This window comes from Calonectris borealis, chromosome 3 (genome assembly GCF_964195595.1).
Source record: "Calonectris borealis chromosome 3, bCalBor7.hap1.2, whole genome shotgun sequence".
Classification (NCBI taxonomy): Eukaryota; Metazoa; Chordata; class Aves; order Procellariiformes; family Procellariidae; genus Calonectris; species Calonectris borealis.
The window spans coordinates 88,489,960-88,509,906 of NC_134314.1; the positions used below are offsets into that span (position 1 = coordinate 88,489,960).

The following is a 19,947-nucleotide window of genomic DNA, read 5'->3' on the forward strand; positions in this document are numbered from 1 at the left end:
TAAATTAAATATAGACAAGGAAATCCAGAACAACAACATGTTTTTTTTATTTTCACTGCTAAAAATATCAAGTAGATGAGAATTCCAAAATGGCAGGGTAGGTACAAAAAAAAAAATCCCAAACCAACCAACCAAAAATCCAATAATGTGCTTAATCTGTCATTACCACATCCTACTTTACACCTGTAGGGAATCTACACTGCTCACACAGCACAGAACAGTGTAAAAATTACTGCAGCTATTTTCAGTGTGTGGACTTTTCAAAATGTAATTAAAAAGTCAATCCTATAAACAACTAGTCAAGTCAACTCCTGACAGTTGTGCTTCAAAAAATGTTTATTACTTTCTTCTGAACCTAAACAAACTTCCCACTAAACTGAGCCTTTTGGCAGCATATATTTGTATAAGCAGAGACTTCATAGAAAACAGAAACTGCAGCATGATTTAAAGAGAATATTTCATTTTTGTTCAATGTATCTGCATTCCCCTTTCAATCTCTTTTTGAATTCTCAAGACACCCTGTATAAAAATGGAATACCTGCATGACAAGGACGATCATTATTTTGTAGGTATTTCAACTGCTCCCGCTGCTCGTTTCCCTGTTTAAGCACCGATCCCTGGTGGTGACATCAGCCCTCCCTGCAGTAACCTGCTTTCTGTACTGACGACTGCTTAATTGCCAACGCAAACACAAGACCCATACAGACTAAGCAACTAAGTCTGCCTTCATGAAGTGCCTCACATATTATAAAATTGGGAAAAGAATAAATACACTTTTCCACACATTTTTGCAAGATTTAAATAGGAAACAAACATTGCTAAGTACATCTTGATCCAAATAAAGCAAAATACAAAATTTATGTAATTCATGCACTTATGCCTGTTTTGTGGTCTCTTTCATAAATAATGAGCTAATGTCACTCATTTTTAACAGTTTTATTTGTTTTGATGGACTCAAAGTAATTCAAAATAAAGGCGAACTTTCAGATCACTTTTTCATGTGTACAAATAGCAAACACATTCCAAAAATTTATAATATAACCTCCAGTTAGCCCTACATTCATACCTATGCAAAAGGATTATTGCAATTTTCTGTATGAAAGAGACTAATCCAGTACCTGAGCAGCAAAGTCTTAGAAAATTCTAAAACCTCAGGCTACTTGTAAGCAACAGATGTATTAGTTTCCACAAAAAAAGGTGTCCCAATTGGAATCTGAGAGTTGATAATCTGATAAGTTAACATAACAAAAATTTGGGGTTTTTTTAGTTTATTTCCAACAAAATATTCTTGATGTTAATTCAAAATAAATTCATTTACTTCAAAGTAAAATGACCAGCTAGAAACAACTAGCAACAGTTCTGTGTTCACCAAAGAGACTGAGTTCCCAAGTCAGTTTATTTTAACATTATATATGACACTACAGTCATTCTTCATAAGCATTCTTCATTTTATTACAGCACCTAACAGAGTTTTCATCAAACCATACATGTTAGTTTTGAATGAAGAATGTACATTTAGATATAAAAATGTACGTTAAAAGTTAATTCATACACTCAGATATATGCTAAAGATACTAAAGCAAATTTTAAAATTGTAATAGAAAATCTAATTCAGTGAGATTACAGAATTATTTTCAGCTAATTATTTAGCTGGTTCACTATTTTGGAATAATTATGCCACCAGGCTCTATTTACAATTGTCAGAACATGAAGATTAGATTTATTAAGTCAGAGAAAGAAAAGAAGAAATCTGATGGAAGGTTATGAAAAAGCTTCCAGCATTTGCACTATTTATTGATTTACAGTTATTAAATATGTGCTATAAATTCATTGGAATTGCAATAGAAATAGCTTTGGCACAAAGAAAGCCATTTTGCACATAACATTTTTGATGGCATACATGAGGGTGCTATAGTTACAGTGAGGATTGGAGCTATAAATTTCCTGGTATGTCTTTATTTAAAAACTGAACAACAATGTTGCCATGGGGTTTTTTCCTAATAAAAAATTTTAATGGAAAAATTTTAACAAATAAAAACAAAGATCAAACATAAAAGTATATTCAACTGCAGATCCAAGCATGCCAAATATATAAAAGACACAACCTTATATCAATCGATATGTTAAACTTCTACACATGCTAGTAACCTATTTAGCATGTTGAAAGTTGTATGACTGGCTCTTGCTGTTGTATATTGGGTTTGCTCAAGTCTGCAGTTAAACACATTTTATATTTGACTTTTGATTTGAATCTTTTGCAAAGCATTTGCAGTAGCAGCCTTGAAATTTTTAATTATTTGTTTATTGTTTCAGACTTTATACTGCTGCTAGGCACATTCTATACCCAAAGAAATAGAGCACCCTTATCTTGGACTATCATAATTTAGGCTAAGGAACATTCTCTCATTTACTTAGAGTTTAGGAAAACAAAACAGGACAGAACTGAGATAAAAACGACAAAGTGTACAACAATATTCAGTTATTTTTCATTAGGTAGGTTGTAAATCCTCTGTCTTTTTTTCTAGACGGTAATAGCACTTGTTCAATTACAACAAACCATTTAGTTCTCTCTTGCCTAATGAACTGAAGTAAGAGCTGTGGAAAAAAAAATGCCAAGCGGAACAGAGATTCAGAATTCTGGTGTGGAGAAACCATCTGAACAAATTTTAGAGTCTAATTTTATTACACAGATAATTACCAATTAAGTTGGTTACAAAGTACGGAATTTGGAATTATCCTGAAAGTGCAAAGCAAGGAAGTTAATCAACTTATTAGTCAGCTGAATCAGTGCACTCTGCAGAGTAACGTATGTAATAGATTTCATTCCTAAAGCTTTTCAATCTTTAAAGCAAAATACCGTAAATAAAAAATGGGAAACATACACTCCAAAAGTTTTCTCCAACAATAAAGAGACATTCTTGGAATATCATTTTTTATACACAGTTTATACCATCCTGTGTGGCCTGGAAGTTGGGGGAACACTGTAATGTACTACTAACGTACTGCAATCACATAGTACTCAAAATTATATGGGTTACAAAAGGAAGGATAGGCAAATCAATACTAACAGGAAAATCATCAATACAGCCTTACACATTTTTTTCAAGATGTTGATAGGACAAGGACAGCAAAAAATGTACAAAATGTACATTTTCTCTTCTTTAAAGTAGGCCTGTGTTCATCTGTAAGTACCGATAGTTTTACTTATTTAAAAATATTTACACTAATATTCTATATTTTGAACCAAAGTAGAGAACACAGTTTATCATGCAATACTGCATGTACTTTTTTACCACACGCTCATAAAATACGCCCTTTCAGAGTCTTGATAATGGAATTTGGTCATCTCAACTACGACAGATGAATATTTTTTTTCTAAAATAAAATTTCAATGTCTTAATGCTACTTTAATATAATTCCTTCAGTATAACAAAGGTCTTGAGAAGTAATCACAATGTTAGAAGTATCCTCCTAGCTCTATACTGCAACGCAGTTTATTATCAATAGACACTGCTAAACATTTCATCCACAGACTCCAACAGCAACACTAAAAATGAAAAAGTTAAGCTTTCAGCTTAACAACAAAGATTTCAAGATTGGGCCCTTAGGCAGCAGAAAATTAACTGTAAAAGTTGTCAGTATAAGGAAAACGTATTCAATATTTCCATCTAAACAATTTGCTTGAAAAAAATCCTCCAACGTTTTGCTTTAATATATTTAGCTACAGAAAATGCTTTTTTTTTTAAAAAAAGGAAGTCAAAAGAGAATTCGATACGGTAATACTTTGTACACTGTAGAAAAAGCATACACATAGACCAGTAAAACAGATGCAGTTACATTTTCATTGTAACGTGTTCCCTTATTAACTGAGCCTAACTAATTTGAAGTTACATAAGCAAGGTAAGGCAAAGATAAATTGCTACTATTCTGGCGGGATATTAAATTCAACATGGATTAGATTTTTAACAGGTATAGAAGATTCTTGTTTAGAATCATTTTAACACAATTTCTTCTCCTCCAGAATAAAATTCAGTGATCCCTTCTTTGACTGTTTTCCTTTCTAACCACAGGAAGAGGAACGGAAGACTCCTAGTGCTGACTACACTTTTTATTACTGTAGTAGGGCAGACGCCTAAATTGTGGCATTTTCCTGCTTTCACCCAGGTAAGAGTCAAGAATATAGATATAAATTTCAAGAATTCCTTCATTCGGAGGGCTGTTTGGGTAATGTGCTCCTGACAGACATAATCCATGAAAATTCCCAAGCAATTGACTCAGGCACAACTGTTTAACTAAAAAGAAATCTTTAATCTAAAGGAATTTTAAACAGAAACACACTGAAGGTAGTACAGCTCTGGAGAGAATCAAAAGCAACACGGTACTGCTACAGTCAGTTTCCCACTGGAAGGATATAATTAAAAGATGACTTTTCAACACCTTCAACGGTGAGAAACCATTGTAAGGAAATGAAACTTCCTTGCAACACAAAGAGAACAGTAGAGGGAAACTGCAAAAGAAAAAAGTCTGTGTACCATATAGGAGATATCCTTACAAATGGCTAAAATGGTGGCTAAACTTTGTGCAACTTACTTTTAGTAGTTCTGAGTTACTGACAAGGCTATTTTTACAAATATGAAGTCCTTTGTATTTCTTAGCAGACAGTGACCGAAGTCTGAAACTCACAGGAAAATTTGGTAAGATTAAAGATCTTCCTACTGAAAAGGACAGTTTGCCCAACTTACTATTCCAGATCTCTAGTCAAAGAGAAGCACATAAGCAAATCAAGAGAGTTTCTTCAAAGAAAACTGCCTACTTTGAAAGGCCATTATTTCCCACTGTGGCAAAAATTTATGGTTAGCTTCACTGAATTAAGGAACCATTAGCAAAGAACATGAGCAACACTGACAAACAAGAGCATCATAACCTGGAAAAAAGCAACCCACTCTTGGCAAAGTACACTGAAACCATTCAAATCCCAATAAGCAGAAGCAGGCTGCCACCAAGAAACCCCATGACACAAGGTGTTTGCAGCAGTTGCCACAAAGGTGCACCACCCAATGCAGAGGGACGCAAGATTACAAGCCTGATCAAAACACAGTGTCAAGAGTATCCTCAATCATAAGAAAGGAGTCGCAAAACATTCTCTGTGGGCTCTGCTCTGCGTTCAAATAGGACAGAAAGGTATCTTTCAAAAAGACAAGTATCTAAATGATAGGCTGACGTTAAAAACATACTTTCGAAGTGCAATGAGGTCTTACACTGAGAAAACTAAGAAGAATTAGCTAGTTTATAAGGCATCACTTTTAAAACTCACTGTAGATAGCACTGACTTAATATTGGTGACATAAGTTCAATGTCAAATAAGCCAGCTGAGTGACCAAGAGAACGCTGTTATGCCATTACTGCTGAGGGAGATTTTTGTGTCTAGTTCAACTAGGCAAAACGGTTCAATCCCTGTGATGTCCAGAACCTGGTTTATATATACTGAGTTAAACAAGCTATCCTCCCGTATGAGAACCCTATAGCACTATGTTTAGCCATGGCTGGTAGAGGACAGCCATGGACAAGTTAGGATGTAAATGGGCCTCAGCCTGGGCCCAGAAATCGCCAGAGCAATGAAAGCAAGACAGGCCCTCTGAGAGTGCTCAGGCATTAGGACTATAGTTGAAAACAATTTTATTGTAGGAGAACACAGCAAAAGGATAATGCAAAACCTGGTATCATGCTGCAACAATACCTGAACGAAGAAACAGTTTTCTAATAAAAAAAGGTAGTGGAAACACTTAGTCCTTTAAGGTTACTGTGCAGCATACAGTACACAAAATAAGGAAAACCCCCTAGTTCATGTTGTAAGGAGATACAGTCTGAATAGCAAACAGCGCCTAAAAGGTAGGTAAAAGCCCTCTTCTTAGATTGCAATTCTCTGTAATTCCATTTGACGAGTACAGTTTTTGATATTCTATTCTTCAGTAAAGAGCTGGAGGACAGCAACAGCTTAAAGGCTAATGACACTGTAGGAAGGTTAGCGCTTAAGTTGAAATTTCCAGAGTACACAGCAAGTGAAGGGGACAAAAGTAAAAGGTATTTTTGCAATGGCTATAGCAAAGAAGAGAGTGCATATTTCACATTAGGACAAAAGCAAGACTAGTCAACACGATTTTTGCTTGTTTGCACTAGATTATGACCATTTCATTCCAGAAGATGCTACAGTATGTAGGAAGAAAAAACCAATAAGCAAGCTATTTGTCATTATTTCTCTATCATGAAATTATCCTTCAAGATACAACAGTCTAATTTTTAAGAACAGGAACTACTTTTGACAGCATAGTTATAAAACATGTCTACATTTTCTTAAATGAAACAATTTTAAAATTTAAAAAAAAACCCTTCAAAGATAATAGAAAGCAAAAAAGGCAAGAAAAATTATATCCTTTAAAGTGTAGCCTAGTGACAGCATTACCATTACAAGCGCAGAACATCTTTTTTAAACTTACCTCTCCTCCGTTAACATACTCCATCACAAAACACAAACGATCCTTTGTCTGGAAGGAATATTTCAAGGACTTGCAAAGAAAACAGCAAAACCAAACCAATTATCATCTTGTATTAACCCAATTTCTTGCACTTAAACTGTAACAAAATTTAATTTTATCCTCTTAAGCAGACAATTCTGACTTGGTGAGAACTTTCAGAGTAATTATAAGTGTGACTTCCTATCTGGACCTTGAGATGAATTAACACAAAAACCGTCCTCTCTTCCCTCATCTCTGCCACGTGGCCATTGATATGAAAACACCATGCTTATTACAACAAAATACTAAATAGTTACTAAAATACAGAGTTTTCTACTGCGTTTCTTATTGCCATACATGGTACCAGCTATTCTCCCTCATCGTATTGTATGATGCTCACTTCCACAATGCCCATGGAGGCAGAGATTACCATATTCTTTTTAATTTCTCCCAAATAAAATCTTAAAAGGGATCCTAACCTCCAACCTGCTTTCATTTCCAAAGCAAGGACTCTCTAGTTTCACATACTATGCAATGTTAAAAACACCGAGTGCCAAATTAATGTATTTATTTATGTATCATTTTAAAATTGTAACGAATGTTATTATCGCAGTTAAAATTTTTGACTTATCAATGTTGATTTATTTTGCTTGGAAAAATAATACCAATCTAGAAATGCAGGCTTGGCCTAAAAGAAATGAAATGCAGTAGAACTACACGTAATAAAATCGTACGGAGACTCATGTGACTTAAATACTGCATGTCTCCTTAAAATATTTGTTTAATAATATCAGAAAGATATAAAGATACAACTGCAGTGACATTGTTGCATGATTTGATTGGAATTACACCTATTCCTGCTTACCTTTACACTCTAATTTAAGAAACTTTGGGGGACGTCATTTCTCTTGACTGAATTTCCAAGAATATTTTAGCCAAGCAATGTAAATACAATCCTCTGCTTTCTAAAGGGTTTGTTTATGATTTTCTAAATAGGAAAGCTTCCATGTTATACTTCGATATTTTAATACAAAAAAGAAAATCATTTTTCCCTATCTTAAAATATAACATGTTAATTATCTTTTAAAATCAATGAAAAGATTTTCTAATATATTCTTAAAGGAGAGGAATCAGAATTACTTCTACAGAAGAAAGTCAGTTGTAAAATTAGAACTATCATAATTTGTCATGAATCTCAAAATTTTCATCTTCTTTTCAATATTTTCCTTCTACTAAATATTAACCATACGAAGACAAAGACATTGAAGTAGTGGGATTTGAGTTTTGTTGCTCGATGTGCTACTTACGTTGAACAAATAGTTATTTTTATATATTGAATTCTTAATTAAGTTTTCTTGCTAAAAATTACTTACTTGACACTGTGTGAAATCAGTAACTTTTATTTAAAAAGTGTTCATATACAAAAATCACAAAAATTGCACAACAGTTACATTCTACAATTAAATTTGTTTTCAGCGCAGTTAAACTTTACAAAATTATTAGAAACTTTATTTTTGAACTCTTAAATACATATTCTGATAAAGGATATCATAAGCACCAGATAGCTACTGCTTGTTTACAGATCATCATGAGAAAGACTTCAAAATTTGTTTGTAAATTATGTTCATAATGGAATACCCATCACGTTGAAAATTACCTGCTAATGTACTTAAAACTAATTCCTAATACTTACTGTTAAAAAAGGGTGTCTGGTATTTTTCAATACTCTGCTTTCTGTAAGCGTATGAGCCACTTCATCCTGAGAAATAAAGAGTAGAAGAAGTAGGTCTGAATTTAGATATAAAATTGTTATTTAATTAATTATGAGGAAAAGGTCAATACTTCCGAAAACAGAAAGCTACAGTACAGTTTTGGAAAATGAACGAACCTGAAAGAAACATGAAAAATAATTCACATTTTTTGAAAAAAGATTTTAGAGTAAATTTAAGTTTGGCAAAATACAATTTAACGTATTTTACTTTATTTTATTTTTCTTATTTTCTTGCTTTAAAATGAAGTCTTTAACTTTATATCCAGTGCAGGGAAGGAAGAAATGATAATACTGGATTTGATAGTTTAAAAATGTAATCATCACAACTTCGCAGTTCTGGTACAAATCATCTGAACAACATATCTTCAGAGAGATTGAATCAATCTGCAAGAAACGTACACAGGTAGAAACTGACAGGCAACCATAAAACCTAGTCTAATCTAGCCTAATGTTAAGTAAAGCCAGTTTTTTGGTTTTTAAACATTCGCCTGGTTTGGTGTTTGTTTTGTTTTTCTTTAAAACACCGTAGCCATACAAAACCCCCTCCTCACCCCCCTGGGCTGTCCGAGCCAGCCAGGCGAGCAGGGCTCCTCGGACCGGGCCCCACCGCCTTCCCATGGGACACAGACCTCGTCCTCGGGAGGCGGGAGACGCGAGACATCCACACAGCCCCCGTTTCCAGACAGATTTTGAGAAAGGGGCAATTCGGAGAGAGACAGCGACACTCTCCTGCCCGCGAGCCTGAACGGGGAGGATTAAAATGAGCCCTGTGCCAAAGGGAGAGGGAGACACTAACCCGGCCCCCGCGGGTGTTTGCGCCCCGGGAAGCCCACCCGCGCTCGTCCCTCTGGGTGGCTGCGGGGCCCGGGCACACCGGAGGCGAGGAGGAGCCTGGAGGGGTGACGGCGAGGCCCCAAGGGCAGGGCTGTGGCCCCTCACGCCACCAGGTTTGCAGAGAGCAGGGGCCAGGCAAGGACGAGGGGGAGAGGATGGCGGGAAGAAGCGCTGTGCTGCAATGGCGAGCAGCTCCTAAGGGCTAGGGAGACAAGCAGGGCATTTAGGAGGTTCATATTCTGTATACATGGCCATTTTATGCAATTCTACCGGTAGCACATGCCAGGAATCCCCCCACCCCAGGCTGCCCGGGGCTGGACCTAAAAAGCCTGGGAGCCCCTGGGCTGGTTTAGTACTAAGCATTTTCCTGTAGTACTAAGCTGCCGCTGAGTATTACACAGAATTGAAGACTAACTTAGTGCAACACAAACTTCAACTATAATCCTGCAGAAGTAAATATATTTAGTCAGAATATACTTTATTATTGCTACAAATAATACCAATATAACATTATTGTACTGCACATGCTTATCAGGCTATGCTTTGAAGATAAGGTATGATTAAACTAGAAAGTAAACACAGATGTCAAGAGTTTCAAATTAGACTTTAAAAATTGTCAAAATAGGAAGTTCAACAACAACAGAGTTAGCAGTAATAAATTATGATGCTATTTAGCCGAACAGCAGTGCAACACTGCCTGTATACACTACAGCCACATACTGAGGGAGAACCAAAAAATACTTCAAGGAGAAAAGCAAGCCTAACGTTTTATTTATTTATTTTTAAACCTCAGTGGTCCACCACATATGGGGCATAAAAAGCTGGCAATGGCCAGTTTTTCTGGCATTGCCTCAGAAGTTTGTAATACTGGTAGCAATTCCCTGGTAAGTGTAATATTAATCTGTCATGAAAATTTAGGATCAACAGATTTAGTCTGAACTGGGCAGATGCTATACAGCCTTCTAGATACAGCTGTCAATGCACCACTTTTTGGCTTCATATTATGCTAACTGTTACAGGTATGACCTTCTATAGTGTACACTGTATCACATTATAGGCTGAGTTGGGGCTGCAGATCTCTTCTACCTAGTGACAGTATCCTTAGCACCGTCTTCAGAGTTACTTTCATACTTACACACTGACTGGGCTAGTTCAGACTCAAGTCTGTTTTTGTTTTTAGTTTGGGGTGGAGTGGAAAAACTGGTATTTGGTGACTATAGGGGAAAAAACATGATTACTTCACTTGTGAAGATCTAAGCATAGTTCATTTTTTATTCTTTCATCAGTTTCTTATCAATATACAACCATACTATGGAAAACTTAGAAGGACTCCCTTCAAAACAAAATTCCAGTTCTGAGGAAGTCAAATTTAAAAGACCGAGGTGCTTCCATTTTCATCACAGGATGAAAAGCAGGTTTCCTCACACACTTAATCTTCTTGTTAGTCTACAAATAGGCAGAAAAACAGACTCTGGTCTGCTTCAGGGAGTGCCAGGTTCTGCCCAATCTATCACTGAGCTAGCTTTCCGTTTTCAAGTAAACAGATCAATGAACAGTTGCATCCCTGATCTCTTCAAAATTTCTCTGGCTTTATACACACTTCTATGAACAAGAATTTTTGCTCAACAGAGAGAGACAAAGTTATTCGAGAATCTGTTTTAACCCTTCTAAAAATTCAGGCATATTTTAACAGCCAGCAAAGTAAAAGGAAAAACCCTAAAATTCAAAAACGTGTTTTTTATTTTATTGATACGAAGAAACAAGCTGAAATGCTCTGAAGACTGGAAGGCTATAACCGAGCAGCAGCAGAACAGGAGCTCATAGCAGTCAGACATAAGAATCCCCTGAGGACCCCCTGGGTGCCACGGGTGAGCAGAGCACTGGGGAAGGATGTCAGGCTGGAGACTGGGCCACAGCATGCAGCAAACGGACTCTGAGACCCACAGGGCAACCTACAGAGATTTACGAAGTCTTACAAGGAGGGCCACTGAGATGCTCCTTCCCATGCAGAATCAGGAGAAGCAGCAGCGATACCCTCTTTTCTTTCTTCTGTAATCAGCGCTCCTGATTACAAAGAAGAAAAGCGCGCTCTGTTGCTGTTAGTCCAAATCGTATACATGCTGACCAGCCTGCCAGCGCATGAGAGACAGCTGCTAAGGGCACGCAGAACTCACATGTCAGGCTCTTCTCTGCTGAAGACATAAATTTAAGTCTCTCCCCCTGCACCAGGGCTGGTTTTAATGAAACTCAAGGAAATATAATTAGTTTTGAGGTTTCTACTCCTCTATCAAATTTAAGCGAAACTGATCAACATATTCAAAAGTTATTAGAAAGTGAGTGACAGATAGACAAATGAATATATAGATACGACTGCAAAAATCTGTAAGTCCTGTTTTCATAGGCCAACAGGAAAATTAGAAAAATCTGAAGGATATTGTAAAATAAAATACATGTAAACCACCGTAGTTCCCATCCACATTCAGTTTTTACAAATACTGGTATTGTTAGCCTCAAGCATTCAAAATTCTCAGTCAGATCCACATCCCCCAAAAACCTCCTTACTTAATAATTAGGATTATTTTTAATTGCACCTCATGGTGATAAGAGCATGTAGGTTTCTTGCTCTCAACTTGTTCTGTGCAAGTGAGATTCAAAACTTTAGAATTGCTAGAAACAAAGCTCAGAGCAGATGATTTTCAAGTCTGAACTTAGTAAAATTATGACCAAGCACAAGAGAGAGCAACACTAAACTAATCAAGTTTAAGTGACAGGACAACGTCAGTTTAAACCACTTCTTCAGACATCAGCTTCAGACTTTTCTTACTCCTCAAAAACTGAAAAAAATTGAATTGTTAATCCCATGCATAACCACCTTAGATAACAGCAGGAACAGACCACAGGCCCTTTAAATTAACAGCATTTATCTGAATAAACCTGCAGTTGACTGAGAAAAAATTCTGAAGTATGTAATATACCCTACAATGCCCTTTTTCTTGTTTTAAACTTGGATTGCACTATCTTCCTGCCCAGTGAACTCTCTCAATGCTTTAGCACACTCTAGATTATAAGACACTGGAAGAAGGCATGCAAAATGGGTACACATGCTTTTTTTGTACTCGTTTTCTGAAGATACACACATATTTCTATCAAACTCAATTACCATCAAAAATCAAATACACCTTATTAGATAGTGATTATTCCACTCAAAAAAACCACCCAACATTAAAACTATAACCTTCCTTACCTTTGCAATAATGACTTCTTTTTTCAAAATCTTCATAGCATAATATTTCCCACTAGCCTTCTCTCGGACCAGGATAACTTTGCCAAACGTGCCTTTGCCCAGTAGTTTTAAATAGTCGAAATCATTCATTGTCTATAAGGAGCAAAGAACAAGGATTAGCAAGACTTACGCTAGCCAGTTCCAATATGCACACAAGTGTGTCCGCATATCACCAAATGCTGTTACCAATACCATAAGAACGTTTACAAAAGTTTTCAAAAATAGGTACACTCTACGATTAAGTTCATAATAGTTAACTGTATCCTTAAACCACTAGGATATACTGTTCAATACTATTATTATAGTTCTCTGAAGTCAAGTACTGCACAGTATACTACACACACACACTTATTTTTGCAGCCTTTTGATACTTAAAAGGGGCTTATAAGAAAGATGGGGACAAACTTTTTAGCAGGGCCTGTTGCGACAGGACAAGGGGGAATGGTTTTAAACTGAAAGAGGGTAGATTCAGACTAGATACAAGGAAGAAATTTTTCACAATGAGGGTGGTGAAACACTGGAACAGGTTGCCCAAAGAGGTGGTAGATGCCCCATCCCTGGAAACATTCAAGGTCAGGTTGGACAGGGCTCTGAGCAACCTGATCTAGTTGAAGATGTCCCTGCCCATGGCATGGGGGTTGGACTAGATGACCTTTAAAGGTCTCTTCCAATCCAAACTATTCTATGATTCTATGATTTTCACAAAGCACACACAGAACAAAGTCTTAGCCTACAACAGCATTTCATGAATGTTCCACATCTAATAAAGCTCATCAACTCACGTATTACCAGGGACACAAGAACATGGCGTATCAGTAGCTTTTGCCTAACACCAACCACTGCACTGATGGCCTTTTTGAAACATACATGATCCTCACTGCAATATTATACCAGTAAGACTCTAGAACAGTCTTTGCATTAGAGATGGACTTTTAAAAATTTGAATACAGATTACAATTACATGGTTTTTACATTAATCAATCTGGCTCTGAAAAGGAAGAGGTGGCAAGTTTTCCTCTTTCATGTGACTCCATTGTAGTGACCATTCAAGCATCTAGTATCACCCTAGTTCTGCAGGTTAAACGTAGTACATTCAAGAGCCAGTTCCACCAACAGACAATTTGAGTCCAGCAGGTTTATCAGCTCAACTGGAGTGTCACACACAGCAAGAATATGACCAGACGATATCAGATCCCAAAGCAGTTTAGCCACTTTCATGAGCACAAAGCCTGAGTCACTAATCATCTTAGTTCTGCAAGTTCATTTCACAGCCAGTTCAGAAGCATCAACCCTATGGTCTATGCGTTAGATACAAAGTTGAGGATGTAGAAAAAACAGCACAATACTGAGAATGCAGCGACTGCACAGGGTCACCTTGGATTGACAGCAAGGTTTCTTTGGCCAACTCAGGGCCAATCACTGGCTTCCATTGTGTGTTTCTACAGCACATCTTTCAGCGCACCATGTTACTGGCTTGGTTGTAGCACCACATAACCACACACAGACCATTAAGGCACCCAGGAACATTGAGGAAAGCAGTTAAAAGCTCTGAAAGAAAACACAGTCACCTATTCCTGTTATAGTACTGTCCTGAGGTATCAATAACCTTCCTTCGTGAATAATACATCTCAAAACATTTATAAAGAATAATTATACTCCGAGTCTCAGTTTTGCTAAGTTAAATATATTTAATCCTGTTACGTGTGAGGAAAAGAAAAGATCGTGCCTTATCTTTCATCTTCCTAGCGTCTCCTCTACCACTAGTTGCAGCCTCAGGCAGTTTTCTTGAATACTGGCGTTCCAGATAAACTTGTACTTGTGTCTTCCACAATTGGAATTAGTACTTTGCTTATCCCTACCAGAAACACCTCTAATAGTGGCTATATATCTCACACACATTCCAAGTGTAGAGCTACTGGTCATATCCCTGGTGTGCAATCGCAAATAGTGGCAACAAAATACATTCTCTCTTGTGAGAAAGAACAAAGGGCAAAATTTCCTTCTGAAATTATTTATTCCTTTAAGCTCAAGTGCATGATACTATTACTCTGGATCTGAAGTTGCTGTCGACAAACTGTGAAAATAATTTATGCAGTTGTGAGCAGTTTGAAATCTGCTCACATAAGGGGTAGAACTGAAGTTCCATCAACCACTTAAATGCCGTAATTCCTTAGCTTTCAAGTGTTCAACCTGCAACTTAAAAGCTGCAAAAGCTCTCCAACAGACTACTTAAGGTAACACCTGGATAGCTGGATATTTCAAAGCTTTATTAAAGAGAAGATGCTTTTCATGTATCAATTTTCTAGCTATATCAGCAGGAATTAAATCTTTTTCCCATGTAATGGTTGATTGGTAGCTTCTAAACAAACTAATCTTGGTGAATTCCATTCTTTGCTCACACGTAAACACACTTAAACATTTTGCACTGACAGATCTTGTTTTGCTCCCAAAACCACTTCACAGCAGGAAGAACAAAACTGCATTTATCCCAGTAAGAAATATGAGTAATAGAGACTTCAAAGGCTCAGTATACTTTTTACCTAAAGCAAATCCACACAAGTGAGCGTAAAGTTAAAGTTTATGACCACAGACAAATCCTTAAATGGTCAACTTTTCCAAAAACTAGTATAATGTGTTACAACTAGTGATGCATGATGCAGTATGTAAAGTTGTAATCCAAACACTATGTGGCTACTAGTACTTAATCAACTAAAGGTAAAACTTCTCAAATATCACAGTCAGTACTTTGGAAAGTCAGGTTATCTACTTTGATAGTTCTATGATACCATCAAGCAAAAACAACTGCCTTTGTGCTAAAGCAGTGAAAATTGACAAAAACACATGAAAAATCCAAAATGCATTCAAAGCACAAGTCAGGCAGAAAATGAGTAATTCAGGGCAGAATCCTCCGTATCTTCAGTCATAAGCTATCACATTCCCCGACAAAGAACGGCCAACAGCTTTACTGATAAAGAATACTGAGTTAGTGACTGTAAAAACTTATCACTTCTAACAGTCAAAAATTTATGGGATCATAAGCAGCCTCAAAGGGTAACTTTTTCCCATACTTTTGATCTTCTTTGAGAGGTTGGACTTAGAGAGGGACCATCAGAGTCTGAATAAAACCAGCTCAGAAAAGCAGCCCTTTGCCTGTACACAGAAGGAGGATCTTGGCTCGACTGATCACAGACATGGGTTTGATGCTAAGGGCAGCAAGCCAGTCAAATCGAAAGACTCAGTCGCCCCAAATTTGCTTATATAATATTCATCAAAGCAGTCATGAATCTAGCTGCAAACTCAGTGGAACAAGTTAAAAAATATATGTGTATTTATAAGAGGAAGGTAATAGGTTTGCAAGATTTTGAGCCATGGCTTAACAGCAGGTTATGGCAGTAGTGCTAGTTCTAAGAATAAAGTCTCCTGATGCTCTCATTCTTTAGAAGCTCAGCAGAAGGCTTAGAGATGATACGCAGTGCAGGGTAACTCAAAAAGTCTGCCAAAGAACACAAGACCTTGGGAGATAAAAACACAGATGCCATAGCTAAGGGTGTACTGAAAACTGGTGGAAAAATGGAAATACTTCCTAAACCTGAGGGATGTTGGTAAGCAAGTTTGGAGGCTCCCATAAGATTGGATTCTTTCTGCTTGATGATTTTCCCACCTCTTTCATTCCTACCGAACTCTGAGGATTGAATCTTTTTCCTCATTACACTACTTCCTGGTTTTCTCTGAAAAATCTATTCTTTACTCATCCTGCACCCTGCAAAACAAATTTGTAAACAAAGGAAAAGCAATGAAGCTACAAGAAACTGCACTAACCAAAGAACTGTATGATGTTCAGCCTTCTGTAAAGCCTATTTACGCCCCTATGGATGATCTGTTCAAAAGAATACACCCTACTGCAGGTGCTGAAAATTCCTACCAAGGAATTAATTTTTTAAAATTCCTGATTTTCACGAAGATTATACCACTTGGAGTGTTCATTTGACTTCATCAGAAAGAAACGCTACTTACAGGGAATAGTACAGCAAGAAATAAAAGCAGTTTGCTAAGAATTTCTAGTGCTCCGAATTTTAGTGATGTTATTACTGTAAAACTTAAGTGGCACACTGACACCATTAAAAAAAATTGCAAAAAAAAAAAAATTTGCTTTTGGTTCTTCCAGCTAATCTGGCCAGGGGTGTTGCTGTCATGTCTGTTCAAATCAAGTTCCACATCCTAAAGACTGTTTTCTTCGTAAACCTTTTGCTACCTTTTTAGAGAAGAACAGGACCACTCCTCTCTGTCTTGTTTCTTAATCTGATTATGCTCTTCTACTCATATGTACACCATCTGGTACATGCACAAGCAAAATTCACTGGGCTTAGATGTAAAATCAGGTGACACAACAAGCTTGTAGGACACATTATGCAAAAAATCCCTAAAATGAAAAGAAATCCAATACCAAAAAAAGCAATAAAAATGCATTAAGTCATTATAACTGAAATGGTTCTGATTATATTAACAACTATAAAAGCCTAAACAGAAGCTTTTCAGGAACATTTCTACAAAACAGAAACAGTTCTAAAAAAACATATTTTTCCCCATTTCAATTAACACAGAGGGAGTGACAACTCCCCGTCATTACTGTCACTTAATATTTTTGATTCTGAAAACTTCAGAGAACCTTTCGCTAAAGTCTTCCTACAGTCAGAAATCTGCAGTGGGATTTTGAGTTTTGGCAAAAAAAAAAATCCTCGTAGTCATCAGTATGCTCTTCACTGGCTACAAAAACTCCATTCTGCTCTATTATTAGGTGTTGAATATCTCCATTTTTCATTTCACCTTTGTTTTGTAGAGTTTGCTTTTGGCTTGTTACCAAAGCCGTTAAATATTCTGCAGCACTGCACAGGCACTGTCCCAGCATCTTATTTCAGCATTTCTTAAAGCGTAAACAGCCAGACAGAAACAAAACTGATCTTCCTCCTCCTCCCGTTCCCACAACTCCTTTTGTTGTATGGGAAAATGCACTCCACTGTGAACAAGGAAAGCATACATTCCAGATAAACTACTTATATTAGACAGCATTAGTTTTGACACCTTGAAAATGCTTGTTGTTACGCAGTGGTTTTGTATTCCACTAAGAGGATACACAGGCTTGGAACAGCGCTCAGATCTTTAACAGAGCAAATCCAAATCCCTTCCACATAATCGCACTGCCTCTCAGAAAGACTGACACATCTCGAACGCTGCCTCACTTATCATATTTTACCCTGGAGCACAATCATTAAACATCTATGCCACAAGGCTAAAAGTTCAATGTCAACCTGACAATGTACGATGAGAGTATTGTTACAGCTGTATATAATTAGTTTTTTATCTTTTTCCATAGCAGAACAAGGTTTGAAAATTGCATACAATGAAACAACATGAAAGAACTATGTTTGCACTGCAAACTCAACTTCTCAAAAGTTAGGACATGAGAGAACTAAGATTTCCTATGACACCTTTGTTATATTCTTAAGGGTATGGTTTTCAGCCACTGATTTTTCTATGATTCTTGCTTCATATAGTGCAATGTACAAAACATGCTCTATGAGTAAAGGCACACGTTCACCATTTCTTTCCATTGTTCATCATTCAAAGGCATTCATTTACATTAGCTATACGACTATTTTGCTCTGTCAGCAGACTTCCACTTAAGTTTTCTACAGTTTTCACTTCTAGCTAGAAAGAATGAAGCCAGTTGTTATTTCTCATGCAATTTCAATGCATTTCTTGAGTCATGTCAATCCTGTATAGTAGATGAGAGACATCCGTTTGAATGATCCATTCTTCAAGAGTAGTCCGTACTTACAGAAACACAGGACAAAATGGAAACACAAAGTAATAAGCAAATGTTTGTGTGGCACTGAATCTTTAAAACATGCTCTTAGTTGTGTGTTTATCCTGTTGACTGTGGAGATAGAACTACAAGTATGTTATAGCCAACAATGTAAATATTCCTACTTACACCAAAAGCTGTGAAGGACTGCAAAAATCCCAATATTGTTCTCTCTTACTTCATCGAAAACTAAAGCAGAGTTATTTTTCCAGATGGCAAAAAACAAGGTCATTAAAAGCCAAATCCTGCTAGTCTTTCTCATGCAAATTATCCAATTTGTACTGGGTATTATTTGCATGAGAAAGGGGGCAAATCTACTTTGTAAAGAAAATATTTTATTACCATACTTCTAAAAGAGTAAACAAACAAAAAGGAAAAGTCGAAAATAATATTCAAACAATAAGCAGAATGTTAACATGTACCTGAACAGTTGAATTTTGTTTTTCAGAAGTGCTGTATCAGATAGAGTAACAAATAAATAAAACTAGAGCAGTTCAGCTCTATTGAAATAAAACAAATAAGCTCTTTTATGCTTGTAATACACTGAAATTTATGTAGAAATACTCTTCCCCGTGTATTGTTCTACCCAACTAGACCATTCTACAGAAGTTATTTACATATTAGTCTTGTCAGTTATTTTTTAATGTGATTACCTTTCTTTTATGATGGGTTGTTGAAGCATCCATCTCTTCTTCTCCTATATTGTCTATCTGTGAAGTTGGACTACAGTTCATCCTCTCCTCTTCTTGCCTCTGAAGTCTGTCTGCTACAGCCTGGATTGCTTCTGTCCATTCTTCCCTATCATGAACAAGCCAACATCCCTATTAGAAACTCACAAAATACATCCAAATAAATGGTTTATAATGTTTTTCACATGCTACATTGCTTCAATGTTCAATTCTCATGTTACACAGCAGAAAACTCATAAATTAATCACTTCAATTTCCTTCCAAATTCTGCATTATGTTAAAGGTGATGGAAGTTGACCAGCATCGAAAAAGATCACTGCACAGTTAATTTCAAGAATTACCAGTGTCTGATTTCGTGAATATTTTAATAATGAAAACTTGAAAACACTTGCTCCAGGTATAATACAGCTCAGAGCATATGATGCCGTCTCCTATCCAATATATCTGACAGTAACTCGCTATTTTAAGAGACTTTTTGGTATTCCCCCTCCCTGTGAGACATTTTCACAGAAAATAAGTAAGATTTATTAAACCATGCCGTGTGTTCAACTCTTTGTCTGTCTCCTCTTAAAACTCAACTTGTGGGCTAATTTCAAACTCCCCTGATAAAGAGGCCCTCAAAGGTAATTAAATTCCTACAAGCGTCATAAAAACCAGTGGCTGCACGGAGGGGCAGGCCCAGACGAGGGTTTCCGTGGGGGGGCAGGCAGGGGCAGGTGAGCCCACGGCTCTTCTGCGTGCTGGCTACCCAGCACAGGTACACCTGCCGGCCCATCAGCACGCCACAGCCCCACTCCAAGTGCAGTACCTGCTGCTTTTTGCTCAGCCAGCAAGGCGTACCGGAGGAGTCTGGTGCTATTACTGAATGCAGTAGCAGGTACTACGTTGCATACACAGAAGATAGATAGGGTGGAGAAACAGTACCAAGGTAGAATAAAAAAAAAATTCTAAGTGAATATACTAATGAAAGAGAAACAACAGAAAAAGCAAAGTCG

The 19,947-nt window shown here is 36.9% G+C and overlaps 1 protein-coding gene across 1 annotated transcript in view; it reads right to left on the reverse strand.

Annotated features, from left to right (window-relative positions):
* Positions 1-19,947, reverse strand: part of AKT3 (AKT serine/threonine kinase 3) — a 155,985-nt gene that overhangs the window by 40,470 nt on the left and 95,568 nt on the right. The window contains exons 5-8 of the mRNA XM_075146562.1: positions 18,917-19,061; positions 12,362-12,493; positions 8,206-8,271; positions 6,495-6,563 (exon numbers count right to left, since the gene is read on the reverse strand). Of these exons, the coding sequence (XP_075002663.1) occupies positions 6,495-6,563; positions 8,206-8,271; positions 12,362-12,493; positions 18,917-19,061 (412 nt within the window). The remainder of the gene's footprint in view (positions 1-6,494; positions 6,564-8,205; positions 8,272-12,361; positions 12,494-18,916; positions 19,062-19,947) is intronic.